Source organism: Anas platyrhynchos, chromosome 22 (assembly GCF_047663525.1).
Source record: "Anas platyrhynchos isolate ZD024472 breed Pekin duck chromosome 22, IASCAAS_PekinDuck_T2T, whole genome shotgun sequence".
NCBI lineage: Eukaryota > Metazoa > Chordata > Aves > Anseriformes > Anatidae > Anas > Anas platyrhynchos.
The window spans coordinates 2,927,609-2,945,739 of record NC_092608.1 but is presented as its reverse complement, the minus strand read 5'-3'; the positions used below and the strand labels follow the sequence as shown (position 1 = coordinate 2,945,739).

The window sequence follows — 18,131 nt, the reverse complement described above, 5'->3', positions numbered from 1 at the left end:
TGGAGATTACAGCCGAGGAGGGCTGGGGATCACCAAGGGGCTGCGCACTGCAGCCGGGGCCCCTCCAGCTCCCCCCAGCTCCTTGCCCAAGGCAGGGGGAACGGGCAGGAGCCTGTGTTTCCCTCGAACCTGTTTTCCAGATCCCCTGGCATCCTTCCACGGCTGGCGGTGCGTGCGTCATCGCTTTACGAGGCTGCCTCGTTCCCCGGGAGCCCCCTTCCCCTCCCCTTTCCAACCCGCGCGCGCACACACATTTTATTTATTTGTTTATAACACTTTGCCTAGCCCCAGGACGCCTTTCATCTGCGGGGGCTTAACCGTTTCGGGGACAATCAGAGGACAGGATCTTTGCGGGGGGGAACAGGCAGAGAAATCCCCCCTTGGTCATGGCATGGATGGGCCAGGATGGTGGTGGTGGTCCCCGAGGATGCCCAACCCTGCTGCCTCTCCCCTCTCTGAGCTGCTCCTTGCCCACCGCCACCCCCCAAGGGACCACAGCCTCGGGGCACCTCCGTGGCCAGCAGACGAGGAGGGCACACATCCCTCGGGGCTGCTCCGATGTCCCCTCCCGGGGCCGCAGCAGGGGACAATGTCTGGGATGGAGACAATGAGCACGGCCACCCTCGCGCTGCGGTTGCTGCCTCCAGACACCCTTGGCGGCTCTTTAAAGGGCTGGGGAAGGCTTTTTTCTTCGGGGACTGTGGGGCACTCCGTGCTGCCAGAGGAGGAGGAGGAATCTCCCCGGGGAAGGCTCAGCTCGGGAGATGTTTGGGCAGGGAAAAGCCCAAAGCTGAGCAGAGGAAAAGCTCCAGGAGGTGCCGGGGGGGTGCAGGAGGGCAGGCTGCGCCCTGAGCTCAGCAGGGAGCGCTCGGCACCCAACACCTGCCTGTTGGGGTGTAAATACCCCAGCTGGGCGGGTGTCAACAGCAATTAGGGTTTCACACCCTGCCTGAGAGGGGATCAACACCCACGGGCGGCCCCAGCAGCGCGGGGCTGGGAGTGCCAGACAGGGAGGAGAGGAGGGCGCAGGATAACGCCGCGTGCCACCGCCGCCGTGCGTACGGGTGCTGCTGGCGGCACGGTGGGGACAAAGCTCCTCCAACCTTGCTTTTTGATTTTTCCAGCCTCCATCTCATTGCTTTGAGGCTTTCTGATGTCCTCAGACCGCAGAGGACCTGCTCCTGCTCGCGTGCTGGGGGAAGCCTGGTGCTCAGCCCCTTCCCTCCCGCGGCAGCGCACAAAGGCGCTTTGTGGAGACGAGCCCGGGGCAGACGCTCTCCACCCCCGGAGGCACATGGATCCCATTAGCCGAGCGTGAAACAGGACCAAGCACGGCCCCGGCGCTGCCAGAGGCCAAAAATGCCTTCAAAAATCAGGCCAGGGTGCTCCGTGCCTGCCTGCAGAGCCCGTCGCAGGAGGGCACAGGGATGTGGAGGGCACAGGCAGGTGGAAAATATTGTGTGGGGTGGGGAAATCCACCCGGGGGTGTTCACTGCTGTCAAATCCTGGGTTTTTGCTGCCTGGGCTGAAGGTCCCTGCGCTCAGGGCACCATGGGGTCACTGGCAGAGCTCCCGTGGTTGTGTAACACCCAAAGGAGCACCGGGCAAGGCACCGGGTGCTGCTTCGCCCCCACCTCGCGCACATCCAGGGGAGCGCAAAGCCTCCGAGCTCCCACAGCTGAGCTGCGAGGAGCAGGATTGCAAAATCCGGGGGGGTTGCACCAGCAAAAGCAGGCACGGGGGGCTCAGCAGCCCCCACGGGTGCCACCTGGGATCAGCAGCCACTGTGCCACGGGGACAGGGGACGGTGCCACCGACCTGGGGTGGCTGCGCCTCGCTGCCGCGGGCTCAGGGTGATTAACTCGAGTGTCAGGCAATTAACTTCTTCACACTCGCAGCCTCTAAACTCTCCCCATAACTCAGCGGCGACAGCCCCGCTGTTTATTTTCTGCTTCGGGAGAAGCCGTGCCGAGGCTCCAAAGGAAGACACCCGGATTTATGGCCGGGACAAAGGAGCCAGGAGGCTTTAAATGCTGGAGGCCGGCTCCTGGCATGCACAAAGTGGCTCTGGGGAAGCAGCTCCTTGTGCTTGAGATATTTTCTGTGCCCTGGATGGGGCAGGAGCTGGGGGTGAAGAGCAGCAGCACCAGCTGCAAGGTGGCAGTCCCAAGGCATGGCTAAAACCAGCCCGAAATGTTCCCCGAGGGCAGCAGAAGGCCCCGTGGTAGCCAAAAGAGGGGGCTGAGGATGGATTTGCATGCAGGTGGTGCTCATCTTCGCAGCTCTCTGTGTGATTTTTTATTTTTAATGGCTGGGAAATATTTTGTGCACCACGCTGGGCTTGTATTTTTTGCATAAAAGCGGTGCGTGGCGGCGGCCTCTATTTGCATTAGGGCCGAGGAGGGCCAGGGGAGGCCAGAAGACTTGAACCAAAAACGGGGCTGCGGGTGGCTGGTCGGGATCCCGATGCTCAGGGCTGGTTAAAGGAATTTGCTCAGAACATCTTTATTTTGGTTGGAACCCGGAGCGTCTCCCCAGCCGGCTAAAAAACCCTCGGCTGCTACCCGGCGGTTGTTGTGTTTTTTTTTTACAGCTCCGTCTCCAAGGTCTCAGCCTCATTATCCTCATTTTAGAAATGAAGAAGTAAGCAAAGGGAGGTGCTGTGTTTTGAATAAGCTCTCCGGGGAGGCCAGCAGCACATCTCAGCCTTCCCCAAGCTCCCAGCCCCGTGGCTTTCCCACCAGAGCCCTCAGGATCCATCCGGGGCTCTCAAATAATTCACGGCTCCCCTGCAGCTGCCAGCAAAACCCGGCTGCTGCTGAGGTTAAAAACGCTGCCCAGGGGGAGAGCAAAGCCTGCCATCGCCTGCAGCGTGCCTCTTGCTCGGAGTTATTGCCTGTGGATTAGCAAAGGTCAGGGATTACTGCTCCAGCCCTTCCCAGCCTCTTCCTCTGCAGCAGGTTCGGGCCAGGCTAGAAAAAAAAAATAAAATAAAATAAAAACTGGTGTTGATTTAGCCCGATTCTGCGAGCGCGTGGAAAAATCCCACCCAGCCGGGGGGGAGCCATGGGAGCAGAATTCCTGGAGCAGCTGTAATCGTGCTGGCGAATGGAAAATACCCCACCCCTTGGCCACCGCCGCGAGCCGGGGGAATTAATGGGATCCCTCTGGGCGAGGAAGCTCCTTATCAGCGAGCCCCGCGTGTTGGCTCGGCCCTGGCACCCTCTCTGCAGCAAGCCTGGCTCCCAGCCCACCCCCTGCTCCTCCTTTCCCTGCCGTTAGGCTTTTCATCTCTTTTTCTCTCGCCCGCCCATTTCCATTTTGCCCTGACAACTTTTTTTTTTTTTTTTCTTTTTTTTTTCTTTTCCTCCTCCTTGCAGAATGTGGGAGGGATGAAAGCTGCAGATAATTAATAACCCCGGCACTTTTCAGCTCTGCCTTCCTGGGAGAACTCAGAGATCCCTGCTCCCTCCACCTCTGCCTCCCCCTGCGAGCGCTCCCTCACTTCCAGCCATGTGCTGGCTCTTCCCATCGCCTGATAAATCGCAGCTGGCAGCTCCCACCCCAGCAGGCTCGGCTCGTTTTGTGCCTGTGCGCGCTTGGGGGTAAGGATCCGGCTGGAGCTGGGGACAGGGGATGGATGGCAGCCCCTCTGGAGGTGGATGCTATCACGGTTTCTCAGCAGCAAGCCCTCGTTTCGAGCTCCTCGCCGTGGGTCAGGCTCTGATCTGGCGTGTAGGGCACGGTGAAACGGCAGAAACCCAATGGTGCCAGCCCTAAGGGCTGGCGAGGCAGTGGGTGCCACCAGCAGCAGCAGCAGGAGCAGGATTTGTCCCAGTTATCACCTCCCCAGCAACCTGGCCACCCCCAGGGGTGCTGCAGGGCTGGCTCCGCACCCATCCTGCTGGGCTGGGACCCTGCACGGGCAGGGGCACGACCCTGAGGTCTCCCCGCTCCTCCTGCCCCATCAGTTTTGGAGCTCTGGGTGGAAAAGGACCAGCTTCAGATGCGAGAATTTCGTTATTTTTGGTGCTCCTTCGCTCCCTCTCTCGCCTTCCCTCCTCCAAATCATGGAACTCAGGACCCCGTGGCTTTAATTTGTTTATTTTTTGTTATTCTTTTTTATTATTCTTTTTTATTTTTTTATCATTTTGGGGCTTACTTTAACCCCCGTCACAGCATTTTCTCCCCTTACCCCCTGCCTGGTGCCTGAGCCCTAAGACAAAGAGGTGTTTACCCTACAAGCATGCCCAGGCATTGGAGACAAACCGCAGAGAATGGATAGAAAATGAGCATTTTAACATTAATTTCTGCCCGTCCCCAAACCCACCCTGAGCCGGGACCCCTCCACCGGTCAGGGTTTTACCCTGGGACCCAGGGGTTGTCCCCAGGATGGGACCACGTCCCCCCCGCCCCAGGGAGCTCCATCTCCCCCCGGCACGTTGGGAGGCAGATTTTTCACTTCCAATTACGCTCAATTAAGGAGCGCTAATGGGGCTGGATTTGGTCTGAGCCAGGCGGGGAGCGGGGTCAGGGCCGAACAATATCCTGTTGACATCGCTCCCAAGGAGCAATTCAGGGCGCAAGGGAGAATGGGCCTCGCCGGGACTTTTTCTGGGCACAAAAACCTCAAAGAAGGGGCTTGGCCTCTCCTCCTTTCTCCCCTGGCTCCTTTATGGGCAGGGGCGCCAGGAGGCACCCTATTAAGGGGGGAGGTGGAAGGGGTACAGGGGGGGTGGATGAGTGGCTGCGCTCGCCCCGCTGGTGCCGGCACATCCTTTGGGGAGGGGGCGGCGGGGTTTGGTTAACCTGCCTCATTAGTGGCCGTATGACATCATTATCTCACATTAGCGACACTCTTCCCGAGGTAATTGGGAAGCCTCTGGAATGGCCCCGTGACCTTTAATTAATGCAGCGGGGGCCTTTTCCTCCTGCCAGCCCTCGCCCTGCCTCCAGCAGCTGCTTCTCGTTAAGACGCCGGAGCGAGGGGAGCCCTGCTCCCGTGCCAAACCCCTTGGGGAGGGGGAGAAACCCAAAGGTGCACGAGCTGGCTCACCCCAGCCCTTGGGGTCAGCAGCCCCTCGCCCATCCCATCCCCTCGGTGCTGCTGGTTGCAGGGGGGAGGCGATCCCACAAGCGTCTGGGCAGCCCGGTGGAGCCCGGCGCGCTGCGGTAAGGGAGGAGGGCGAGCCCACGCTCCTCCCCAGCCCTTTCATCTCCTTCCAGCTGCAATTCTGCCGTCTGCTCCTGCCTCCGCCGCTGGTGCTGTCTCTCTGGTTTGGCCTCGGCTGCTTCGATCGCCGGGCAGGGATTTAGCCACCGGCAGCGCCAGGTAGCGCCGAGGTTTCCATCAGCATCTGGGCTGTCCTGGTGGTTGCAGCAGTGCCCACAGGGGTGGCACGGGGTGGCACGGGGTGGCAGGAGCTCTCGCATCCTGCTGCACGCCCAGGGCACTGAAACACCCCAAACACGGCGACACCGAGGCTGGCGTGACCTAAAACACATCCTAGACCCTACCGGTGTGCAGCCCCGCAGCCATCTCCGTGCCCTTGCCAGGAAAAATCCCGACTGGAGCTGAAAAAACGGAGCCGTCCGTAGCACCCCAGGCCAGGATTTGCTACCTCGAGTTCTCTTCAAAAGCAGCACAAGATTTTTTTTATTTTTATTTTTTTGCAGCATGCAAAGGAGCGCAATCACTCAGAAATAACCCAAATAGCTGCTATGCAAATACAAACGCAAACCACACATCCATCCGCCCCCCACCCCCTCCTCACGAGGAAAAGGGGGGAAGAAATATTTGACTTTCGTTGAGGAAGGGAGGAAAAAAAAGCGTGCACTTCAAATAGGATTCCCAGATGTGGCGCAGGGAGACAGGAAGATGGGAAGAAACCAGCGCGGTGGAAGGGCTTTGTGAAGGGTTATTCTGAAGGCAGGAACAATACCATTTCCTCAAAAGACTTTGTGTTTCTTTTTTTTTTTTTTTTCCTTTGTAGAAGTGTGGGTTTGCTGGGTCCTGCTGGGAGCACCGTGTGCGCCAAGGGACCCTGATTTCTGATTTCTCCACCAAAAGCAGGGCACGAGTGATGCTGGGACATCGCATCCCAGCCCCCTCCTTTTGCATCTCCTCTTTGCCTCCCCCAGCGATGCTGGCAGGCAGGCTCACTGGGTGGCACTGGGTGGCACTGGGAGGTACTGGGATGGCAGCGCCGCCCCGTGCTTTGTCCCAGCTCAGCTCTGTGCTCGCTGCCCTCCCTCCGAGCACACACAGCGCCCCAGGCACTCCAATCAATAATCGAGGGCTGTCGGTGGCCCAGCTCTAATCCCAATTTTGTCTCGGAAACCTCTCCAATAATCTTCAGCCCGAGGAGACGAGGACCACCAGTTGCCATTCTTCTGGCCACAATTCTCTGGGGGGCTTTTGTATTGAAAACAGGGAAAAAAATGCGCTCCCCGCAAGGAGCTGGTCAGAGGAGGGGGGTTAATTCACTGGGGAATGGAGGCAGCGTGCTTCAAACACAGGTGGAGGACTCCTTGGGAGTCTTCAGCTTGCGGAGAGCTTTAGCTATTTTCATCTTTGGGCTCTCAGGTTTTGGGGATCAGCCCGTGCAGAGCAAAGGGTGCCCACCACCACCCACCAGCTGGCCCCGGTGGCACGTCAGGGAGCGCCAGCAGCTTGGTGCTCCCCGAGCGCAGCTCCCCATAGCAAAGGAGGTTTTGGGGATCCCCATCCTGGAGCCCCACGGATATGGAGCAGCGTGTTTTTTGGGGCTGGGGTGGGAGGGGAGGCCCTTTCAACCCCAAACATAATTAATCAGCGGTTTGGACAGTAAGGGAGCTGCGGCTGCTGTTCCAGCTACCGTTGCCCTTTCCCTCCCACCACGATGGAAGAAAAACCACGCAGGTCCGAGGACCGCCTCACCCCCAGCTGGGATTCCCCCAAGTATCTTTTATTTTTGGCTGAATGCAGACAAAATAGCTGGTTAAACCTTTAGGGGCATGCTGGAAGCAGCTGACACAGAGATGTCTGGCAGGGAGCCTGATCCCAAAAGGAGATGTTGGCTTCACCCCACACCTCCCCTTCCCTACCCGCCTGCCCTAACGCCATCCCGACCCCAATGCCCTGGGCATCTAAGCCCCTGTTTTTGGGATTAGCATAAACCTGTGCATCAGGAGCTTAAAAACCTAGGGAAACCCTTAACTTTCTGGCTGTAAGTGACATCTAGTGGAAATGGCAGGGAAAAAAAAAATAAAAATAAAAAGGGTTCCCCAGGTGAAATGCAGATCCCGGCGGGTTCAGCAATGAAACTCGGAGCCCTGAGGGCTGCAGCTTCTCGTGCAGCAGGGCAGAGGGGCTCCGTGTGTCCGGGTGGGATTTGCAAGGAGCGTGGTTCAGCTCAGCACACCCCGTGCGTTACGGGGTGGCCGTGCCGTGCCGGTGGCCACCTGCCTTGTGGCTGCTGGTCCCGAGCCAAAAACCCTACAAGCAGCACAACCCACGCACGGGTCCGGCTTTACCACGCCGTAATTCAGATTTAAGGGCTGCAATGGGCTCAGGGAGCTTCGTGACCCTCTGGGTCTCGCTGTCCTCCGCCTGCTGCTGGGGTTTTGTTGCTCGTCCCCTCCTGGTTTTGGCTTGGGGACCCGTCCTCCTGCTGCCCCCCTGCCCCAGCCAGCCGGGAGCTGTGTCCTGAGGCTGCTCCGGTGGCGAGCAGAGCCAAGGCTTGCAAGGAAACCTGAAACCCAGCGAGACTTGGATTAGCAAGCCGAAACTCAGGCCAGGATACAAGGCTTTCGGAAGAGCTTGGCAGGGTTTCAGGCAAGCGCGGGCTGAGTTTCAAGGCAGAGGCTGACCTTTGAGTGAGCCCGCTGCTGGCTTCCCGGGAAGCATGGGCTTGAATTTTAAGAGAGCCTGGGGACAGAGTTTCAGGCAAAATAAAATAAAATAAAATAAAATAAAATAACACCGTTAAAGGGCTTAGGCAAAAACAATGCAGACCTCCTATGGTTCGGGGTGATCCTTCCTAGTTCACCTGTCCCCAAACCAGCATAACCAGCCTGGTGGTTGCAGCTCCGCTGCGCTCTGAGTTTCAGTGCAGGCTTAACCCCTTCCTCGGCACGAGTGGCTGCAACCTCCGGGCTTTTTGGGGGGGCAAATTCAGGGTTTGCCCGCTCCCCACCCCGAGGGAGGGCTCACGGCGCTCCCCGCACTGTGCCACCATCTGCACTTTTTTTTTTTTATTTTTTTTTTTTATTCCCCCATCCCTCTTCCTGCAAACTCATCGCTCTCTTCCTCCCCGTGCAGACACCATGTGATGGCTCTCGCTCAGGGCAGGGAGGGCTTGTTTGTAATCAAACCCACATTTCTCAGCTGTGCTGTCTCTGGAACGCATTCTGCCAAAAAAAAAAAATTAAAAAAAATGATTCTCATGACTTGTTAATGCTGATTTTTAAGAGCCCCGTGAAGGTAGAATTTTCCCAAGTGGAGTTTGCTGGATAGGAAATCGCTTATCTTTGGCTATTATTCTATACAGCTCCGATATCTCCTTTCCCCCTGCCAGTTTTCCCTTTACGCTGGGAATAACGAAGGTGGGGGGCCATAAAGAGGGGTTTTGTGTGCCCCCACTTTCCCTTCTCCATGCCCTTGATCCTGGCTCCTTCTCCTCCACCGTGTCCTGCGCCGCCGTGCAGAGAGGGGCCTCATCTGCTGCTTTATTTCAGTCCCGTCTCTAATTACAGCTTGACATTAGTTATTTATATAACGCCCTCGGTGCCCAAGCGGGCAGGGAGCGCCGGGGCAGCTCGGCAGGTGGCATCCGCCGCGCACCGTGTGCTCCGGAGGTGCCAGCATCCCCTGCAGCATCCCCAAACCCCTCGGAGACCTGGAACCAGGCATCCCTGAGCAGCACGGGGCCGGGCACGCGGCGCCAGGAGGAAATTGGAGACGGTCCCGCTGGATGTCCCTCATGCACGGCCCCCGCCTCGCCCCTGAGGTCCCCGCCGCGCCTTTGGGGTCACCCCAAAGGAAGGCGGGGAAGTGCTAGCAGATGTGCGATCCCCCAAAGGACGGCGTGTGGGCTTCTCCCGGCCAGCTAAACAAACACTTGGATGCCTCTCGCTCTGGGGCTTGTTTGCGTCTCCCAAGCCGGGGCGGAACATGTGGCGGGGTGTGTGCAGTTCCTGTTGGCTTTGGGTGCGCGGCCGCCCCGGCGCTGGGTTTCACCGGGACACCGATAACGCCGGCCGCCCGCCCGCTGCTGGCTTCCAGTTCCGTCTCGCTGCGCCTGCCGCTTTCATGTGCGCTGCTGCGGTTTGCGAGGCAGGGTTTCAAGGTTCCTCTGACTAACCCCCGGCTGCCGGGCTCAAAGGGAAGGAAGCGGCTGCAGCCAAGAAAAGGAAGCCAGTTGGTTTCCCTCCTGCGTCTGCGAGCGCGTGTGAGGGGGAGTGGGAGCAGGGCGTAGCCAGATCCGAACTGAGATAGGACGGGAAGGCAGCGGAGCTCTTCCCTTCCATATTTTCTCGCCTTGACAAGCTCCCCGCGTGCGTCAGCCCGCAGGATAAGGAAAGGAAGCGTGGCCCGGTCGAGCTCCAGCTGGGAACGCCGCGGGGCCGTGCAGTGCGTGACGGCAGCCACGAAGGGGAGCTTCCTCCCCGTGGGACGGGCAGCTGGGGCAGGGCAGATAGTTCTGGCCCCCTGGGACATGGGGCTGGCAGGAGCTGGGGGTTATTTCTGGCTCCGGGAGCTATTTCTGGCCCTGGTTGCTGACCCATGGGTGGTTTTTCCCCCCCCGTGCCGTGCTCTCCCCCAGGATCCCACCGAGGCTCCCGTGTCCTTTCCGGGATGCCCAGCCCACGGAGCACCCCCAGGAAGATGTGGTGCGGGTGTCAGGAGTGGTCCTGGAGAACACAGAGAGTGCAGGGTGGAAATGAGCCCGTTGCCACCCTCGCCTCTGCCCCATCAGCTTCTAAATATGGGTCTGCCCTCCCCGAACCCATCACCCTCGAGGCTCAGGTGACACCCGGGGCTATTTTTAGCGGGTGAATGGAGCTGTGCTGCAGCCCAGCTCTCTGCCCCTGTCAAGGGTACAGCATCATGTTGTGCCGGGAGGATGTTCCAGCCTGGCTCTTTGAATGGCTCCGCCACCGGCTGAGGCTGTGGCACAGGTAGGATGCGGCTTTGGGGGCTTTCTGCTTCTCCTCCTGCTGCCGGGTCCCCCCCCTGCTGGCTTTGGGCTCTGCTGCAGCTCCCTCCCCAAAACCCAGGGGTAAGGAAGGGCTTGCTGAAATCTCGCGTGGGCTGCGCTGCGTGCCACCTTCGTGCATGGCACGGGGTCAGCAGGAAGGAGAATAAATCCTCCACTTTTCACCTGGGTTGTAGGAAAAGGGCGTATGAGACGCAACGGTGCCGTGGTGCTGAGCAGAGGCGACCCCCAAAACAGCCCTGAGCGGGGTGGTCATGGCAATCCCCAGCCCAACAATACCTCTCCCATGGGGTCTGCCACGAGGCACCCTCATCTTCCACTGATTTCACCCCAAAAAAACATGGATGGTAGGGGCAAGGGGCAGGGGGCACGCACCACGGTGGCTGCTGGTGCCCCCTCCTCACGCCCCGCTCTCTCCGGCCCCTTCCCCTTGCAGGCATGGATGACTTCGAGTACAGCATCCAGCTGAACGACAAGGACTGGGCTGAATTCTTCCAGGCGGCCGAGGAATGCAATCTATTGCCGGCCTCCCTGGCCACGGCGGAGGAGCAGTGTCTCAGTGACATTGAGCAAGGGGACGGCGTGCCCGCTCCGCGCAGCGCCAGCGGGGACGGGGAGCTGGCAGCGAGGCCGGGCAGCGGGCCAGGGGCTGGCAGGGCGAGCTGCTCCCCACGTGGGGTGCCCGGGGCGGACGAGGACGAAGCGGACCCGTGCTCAGCAGGCAGCTTTCTGCGTGGGAGCAACCAGCCCGGCTGCCCGCTGCCCGCTCCCATGCCCAGTGCGCAGGGGACGCAGCCGCCCCGTCCCCCCGCGGCCGAGAGCATCCCGGGGCAGGACGCAGCATGCGAGGGGGCAGCGCCGCAGACGGCATCGGGGGAAGGAGCCACGACCACCACCAGCAGCAGCAGTGGGGTCATGGAGCCTGCCAACCACCCCGCTGCACCCCGAGCCCCTGCGCACGGAGGGGAAGCCGGGGGGGAGCAGCCCCGTGGAAGCCCAGTGGCGGCACAAGCGGGTGCCCCGGATACTTTGGCGAGGAAAAGTCTTAGCGCAGCTGCCTGCATGGAGCCTGGGGTGCAGGGACCCGCTCCCAACCTCCCCCCCAGCCCTGCCCCGGAGGCTGCTCCCAGCTGCCCGGCTCGGCCCCCAGAAATTGGGCAGAAAACGGGGCCGGAGCCCAGCTCCCCGGAGGTGGTGAGACCCAAGGTGCCAGCGCAGACGAGGAAGAGCCGTAAGCAGCGCGGTGCCGGTGCCTCCGAGGTGACCCCGGTGGACAGGGAGCCAGCGGGGACCCCGGCACAGGGCAGCGGGGCACCCACCAGGGCACCATCGTCCTCCCCGCTGACCTCGAGGAAGAGCAAAGGGAAGGAGAAGGCGGCCAAGCCGGCACCCGTGCGGCTGGGGAGCGAGGAGGCGGCGGAGAGCAAGCGGCCAGCAACGAGCCCTGGCACGGATGAGGGAGATGTGCCCGCGAGCATCCCCCCGAGGCAGAAGGCGAAGGAGCCGGGGGCACAGTCCCCGGGGAAGACGAGGGCCCCCAAGCTCCCCAAGGCAGGACAGGCAGGGGGCTCGGGCGTGCGCGACGACGTGCCGGTGATTCTTACCACCGCAGCCCCAGACCCTCCGGGAGAGGTGTGCCGGGAGGGGAAGGCTCTCCGTCCCCAAAGCGTGGCCGTTCCTGCAGGGGATGCTGCCAGGGGGGGCTCTGGGGAGCCTGCAGCCGAGCCCCCCGTGGAGGTGAGCCCCCCAGGCTCCGCAGCAGGGGGCTGCGCAAGGGCAAACTCGCTGGATGTGACTTGGCCCGAGATGTACGACTATTTGTTCTGTGACTCCCAAGGGGAAGAAGAAGCCATGGGGAACTCGGTGGAGGGCGAGAAAACACCCTTGGAAAGGGAAATGTCCTTGCCTGAACTGTATGAATATTTTTTCAATGAACCTGAAGGAAACAGGAAAAAAGTCAAGGGTAAAGAGAGGAAGCGAAAGAAGTTTAGCAGCTTGGACCACGATCAGCAGAAAGAGGAACCCGACCTGGCGCTGGCCAAAGAGCCCCAGGCTGCCACGGTCCCGGAGCTGTACGAACACTTCTTTCCCGATGGGCCTCGGAACAGGGGGGGCTGGCGGGGGCTTATCTTCACCACGCCAGCCTCCGAGGTGAAGAAAGCCGTGGGGGCTTTGAGGTCCTTCCTGCAGAGGCCGATGAACCTCGGCGGAGGCCAAGAGCCGGTGCCACCGGCTCTGGCGCGGAGAGGATCCGGAGAGCCACTCGCCCTCGTGCCGCTGAGAAGAGGCCAGGCACAGCCCCAGGCTTTGGACATGGCCCTTGCCCTGAGAGGTAAAGCACCGCGACCCCGTGCTCTGCTCGTGATGCTCGTGGTGCTGCTGGCCCCGCGGGAAGGATGGGGACCCTGGGGAGGTTTGGGCATGGCCGGCTTTGCTCTGAGCGTGCTTGCAGCGGGGTGACGGGCTGGCCACAAGTCCCTGCCCTACCCGGCGTGGCTGTCCCCTCCTCGTGCCATCTCACCGAACCGTGCCATCTCACCGAACTGCAAGGGGATGGGAGGGGAAAGAGCAAAATCAGGCCCCTGGGATAAGGCAGTAGCTGGAGAGCTGCAGGCTGGTGAGGTTGGGTCACTGATTGACCTCATATTGGTGGGGGAAAAAAGTGTGCACGGGGGGGGAACACATCCAACTGAAGGTGAGGGGGGCTTAAAAACACGTGCTGAGATTTGCAAAGCACCATCCAGAGACCCCAAGGGATTCCTGAGCACGGGGGCAGGTCAGAGGGATGGGGGGGAAAGGCAGAGCGGGTCCGGCTGCCAGGACAGCCGGCGTATTTGTCTTCGAGCTTACGCGGGGCTTAGAGCCGCGGTGCCTCCCGTTAATATCCAAACCAAACACCGAGTGACTCATCCCCGGGGGCGCCTCAAAACAGAGCTCCCAGTCTGTTTGCACAGAGCAAAAAAAAAAAAAAAAACACACACACACAAAAAAAAACCTTTGCCACCATGGTAGCTAATTAATAAGCCGGCTTTAATTAAACGCCTGATCAAATAAACACGGGAGCGAAAACGACCGACTTCTGCCAGGCGTCCTGAAGCTTGCTCTCGTCCCCGCAGGGATACCCGAGGCCCCGCTGCCGCTGACCCACAAGGACATGTGCCTCGTCTTCTGCGCCTTCGCCTCCTGGGCGGTGAAAACCTCCGACCTGCAGGCTCCGGACGCCTGGAAAACCAGTGCGTGAGGCATGGGGCTGGGGGAGGACTGGGATGCTAAAGGACCCCATGGTACCAGCAGGGAAATGTGGATGTTTTCCTGTTTTTGCAGAGCCCTGCTGCTTTTTAACACGTCCTGTAGGAGTGTTAGTTCTGAGTCCTGCTTGCTTAGGGTCTTTCTCTTTGCACCGTGTCTGCTGCCTTCAGCTGAGCCTTGCTTTATCCCCGCTCCATCCAGGCTCAGTTAGGGACCAGTATGGAGTTTTGGGGGTGGGAGAGGCTTTTTTAGGGTCTGCGCTTTCAAGGAGCATCACCACGACCTCAAGTGTGCACATTTATTGCTCGGCTGGAAGAAACACATGCATTTTTATCATGTGCCATAAAGAGATTATCTTCTTCCCAAATACCACCCCAATGGTGCATTGACCCTGCCAGCTCCTCCACCACCCCCACGAGCGCCCCAAAACACAACCAGCACCGAGCACAACCCTCGGTCCCCCTCTCCAGCCACAGCCAAGCTGGTGGCGAAGCAAGAAGGGGCAGCACGCAGGAGGTGGCACCGAGGAGCAGGGCACGGGGCCAGCGCTGCCCATGGGCTCTCCGGGGAGGAATGTTCCCCACGAAGGTCAGGCAGGAAGCTGACACCCCGGGGCTGAGAATAGCCCTTTAGCTAAGGTTGCTCCGCACAGCAATCACAAGGAGCTCTTGGCCTGCTCTTCGTTGCCTTCTTAGTACGAGGCAGAGGCGGCCGAGGGGGTGCGGGAAGCAGGACGCGGCCTCGTGCCATGGGGTTGCGTAAGGCAGCGTGCGAGGGGCTTTGGCTGGGCAGAGAGCGGGGCAGGATGACCTCTCCCAGGAGCCAAGCTGAAAACCTGCCCCGGAGGCTCAGAGGAGAGCCTCATTCTGTGTGCCTTCTCCCTGAGGTCTTGTTTGGAGCCTTGCATTTATTTTTTTTTGATTCGGAGTTTGGGGTATTTTCTGCTTTGGGCTGGGATCAGGATGTCAGCAGATAATAGCCCACAAAAAAAAAAAAAGATTTCTTGGCATCTTCTCGGTCTGAACAGTAGAAAAGGAAGGGAATGCCCTGAAGCTCTGGTGAGGTTCCCTACTGGGACCTTCTCGTCCAAGATCAGACATCCAGCCTGCAGACCACCACCCAGCCAGGCAGGCGGAGATGTTTCATCACCCTTTTCCCTGGTCCTTCCCAAAAGATCCTTCCTTTCCAGAAGGTCCTTCCTTCCCAAAACATCCTTGACTTCCCAAAAGGTTCTTCTTTTCCCCAAATGTCCTTCCCTCCAGCCACCCAGCAGCTGGCCTCTCCTGGGGCACGCAACGCTGCTGGGGAGGGATGGGAGCCCTGCGTCAGCAACACCTCCCGCAGCAGGACCTGCACCGTGCAGACACCAAGGTAAGGCTGCCACCTTCAACACCTTGGCGTAGCTGGCCCCAGGAGATGAGATTTTCTTCCAGAAGTGCTTTTTTTCTTGATAATCCCATCCATAAATGGCCACAAGCCACGCCAGACGCAACCGCCATCAGGAGACCCACGCCTCGTGTCATTCCCTAGCGCTCAGTCCCCAGACGTCTCAGCTGACCCGTGCAGTCTGCGTGCTCTTTCCCTCCAAAACCAGCCATTTTTTGGGAAAACGGCATGCCCAAACTGCAGGAATAAATGTCCTCGGGGCCGAAAGCACTGGGAACAACCCACCGTGGTGGGGACGAGGCGCAAGGACAGGAGTGGAAGAACCCCCTTGGTGCATGGGCAGTGGTTTGTCACGAGGAGGATATTTTGGGTCGGGAATAAGGTTCACCATGGGACCACGATGTTCTTTTTTTTTTCTGCAGTGTTCCTGGCGAGCTTTGGCACGCTGTCTGCCATCCGCTACTTCCGACGGCAGGCCAGAGAAGGACGCCCGCGGACCTAGCCCCGGCGCACGCCGGAGGTGCTCCCCCGGGACGGGCGAGGACGGAGGAGGCAGGGGCCAGGCACCTCGTCCTCGGGCAGCCTGGGAAGCCTGGACCCCGGCACCGAGACTTCTCTGGACCCATCCCCAAAAGGGACAGGGTGTCACAGGAAGCAGGATCCTTCCCGTGACGGTCGCTGGCTGTACGGTAGGCGGTTTGTACCTGTACTGGACACAAGAGGAGCCCGGCGTGGGCTGGCTCGGTTCGTTCTTTGCACACTTCTTGCATCCTCGTGCCATCTGCTAGGAGTAGTCACCGTGTGCTGCTCGCCCGGCCTCCCCGCTCAGCTCACCTTGGGGGCTGGAGGGAGCAGCAGAGGGAGGAGGGAGCCAAAGAAGCCAGGAGAAGGGCCTCGTGTCCTGCAAAAGGGTTTGGTGGGGGGGAGGAAGGAGCTGGGGAGGAGCTGTCTGTGCCCCAGCACGGCGCTTTGCTAAGCTGGTGCCGCAGCGAGGGGACGGAGGAGAGCAGGGGGCTGAGCTCAGGGAAGAGCCCTGGCAAGGACAGGAGCTTGTTGGAGAAGACACGGGACGCAGGCACTTGGCCAGCCAAGGGTCTAGGTGTTTCCCTTGGGGCCTCTGCTGCCTCCTGTGCTAGGAACATGGAACGGGAGGGGATGGAGGGAGAGCGTGGGGCTTTGTGGGGCGGGGGGGGGAGACCTGGCACCAAAAAACAGGGTGGAAAACACCGAGGAGGTGGTTTGGTTTCTTCCCTGTCTCGAGCGCCTTCCTGGGACCCAAGGGCATTATTGGTGAGGGTTTTCTGCACTCCCAAGTCCGGCAACAGCACAAACGTGAGATTCGTGAAGCGCTTAGGGACCAGATCCACAAAGGTACCGGGGGGAAATGTGCCCCAAATGCCTGTGTGGGTCTGCCTGTGAGCTTTGTAGGAGCAGTAAGGAGAACCAGAAGGAGAGGTTGGGCTCTTTCCTCGTGATGCAGAGTGCCATGCAATTTTAATGTGTGTGGGGTTGCACTTCAGACCATGTATTATTGCGGATAAGGGAGCGCGCTGTGGTTGCACAGCGAGGCACGTAGCAGTAGGTGGTAAGAGGGATGTGCAGGCTCTATACGGACTACAGTAGCTGTACGTTGAGTAGGAAGAGTTTTGTGGAGGAAGAGAACATATTTAATATGCTGACAGCTTCTAATAAAGATCTATCCCATTTAACACCTCGGCGTGCCTTCCTCTGTCTGCATCGTCCAACTGGTGAAGGAGGGTTGGGTTTTAAAGGGTGAGAAATCAAATTATAGGGGGTGTGTTGGCATAAAAGTGTAGGAGAGGGTGGGGAGCCCTGGAGGACAGAGCACTCAGGGTGCTGGGCTGCTTCTCCTGCCCTTTGGCTGCTTCCCCAGAGCCTGTCCCTGAGCACTCTCCGTGCCCACGAGCACCAGGGCGAGCATGGGGGGCGCAGGGCAGCAGCCCCCAGGTCTGCTCCATCCTTCCCTGCACAGCCCTGGAAGTCCTGCCGAGCAGCCCTCGCTCGCAGGAGCACGGCAGGCAGAGGGGAGGGGGGAAAGCTCCCATATGCTCAGTTTTACTGTTTATCCAGCCATAATCCATTAAGCGCTCCCCGCGAGCTCAGCGGCAGGTGGAAATGCAGCAGCCCCGGCGTGGCGGGTGGGTAATGGGGGAACAGCTGGAGGAAGCGGGCGATTTCTTTCTGCAGGGCTTTCCTGGGAGACCAAGTGACACGGAGCTGAGCAAAGCAGAAAAAGGGCAGAGGAGGGCAGCAGACAGGCTTGCTGAAGGGAAGGGGGCCCTGGGACCGCCAGCCCTCCTCTCATCCTGCACAGCTCCTCCTGCAGACTGAAGATCCCAGTGGAAGCTGAACCACAAACAGGCACTGCTGGCTCCTTGCTGGCTTTGAAGTTTTCAGATTTTTGTGTTTCCTAGCCTTGCCACACAAGCCTGGAAGGAATAATGTTTTCCCTTTGCTTTGCAGGTGCAGAAACTGTTAGTTTCCCTCCCAGCTTGTGCAGTGCTCCCAGGTGCAGTGCTGGCAGCTAATAAAGGCTCATGCCAGAAATCACCAAATGTAATACTGGGCAAAATGGCTGGGAAAGCTGCCCTGCTTTGTCTCAGTGGTGCAAATTTGGCCTGGATATCTCAGTGGATCTGGTCCTTCAGAGTTTGGGCTTGGAGAAACAAATGCGCTCTGGCACCTCCCCGTGCACAAGTCACCGAAGACGCCAGATTATCCAGCAGGTCACAGGTGCATTTCACACTCCTTTTGTTCTCCGCTGGCAGAAGCGGACGAAATGAATATTTCAGAAGATGGATGTTTTCAGTCCACTGCAGATGCAAAGGGAAATCCTGCAAGAGGCTCGTTGGTAGCAGCTCTGGGAGCGTCTGCTGTGCTCATTCAAGCAGCAGCGTCTCCGGTGTCCTTCAAGGAAACCAGCACGGGCTTGCCTGCAGTTTTAACGCTTGGTTAATTCTCTGACCTTTTAAGCTCTCTCCTCTCTCCACGGCCAGGTCAGCCTGCTTGTATCTGTCCCCGGAGGGAGCAGCCAGAAGCTCACCATCTTTTGCAACAGCGGCGGCCACCACAATAGAAACGACCTTTTCGGAGCATCCTCGCGGCAGCGGCGAGGCTGTTTGCACTTCGCTGAAGAAAACGTCAGGGCCGGCAGCGGGAGCCGTGCCATCCCACCCCGCTTCCTCGCCTCGCACGTAGCTCCCACATCTGACACCTCGTCGTGCCAAGCAGATGAAAAAGTCAGGCAGGTGCACGCTCCTGGGCCGCCGCGGCGCA

At 59.5% G+C, this 18,131-nt stretch overlaps 1 protein-coding gene across 1 annotated transcript; it reads left to right on the top strand.

Moving 5' to 3' along the window:
- Positions 1-9,479: 9,479 nt before the first annotated feature.
- PERM1 (PPARGC1 and ESRR induced regulator, muscle 1) lies at positions 9,480-16,543 on the top strand. Its single transcript, XM_021275513.4, has 4 exons — positions 9,480-10,161; positions 10,636-12,531; positions 13,316-13,432; positions 15,257-16,543. Exons 2-4 carry the CDS (start codon positions 10,638-10,640, stop codon positions 15,334-15,336), a joined length of 2,091 nt encoding a protein of 696 aa, XP_021131188.4. The 5' UTR covers positions 9,480-10,161; positions 10,636-10,637; the 3' UTR covers positions 15,337-16,543.
- The last annotated feature ends 1,588 nt before the right edge of the window (positions 16,544-18,131 follow it).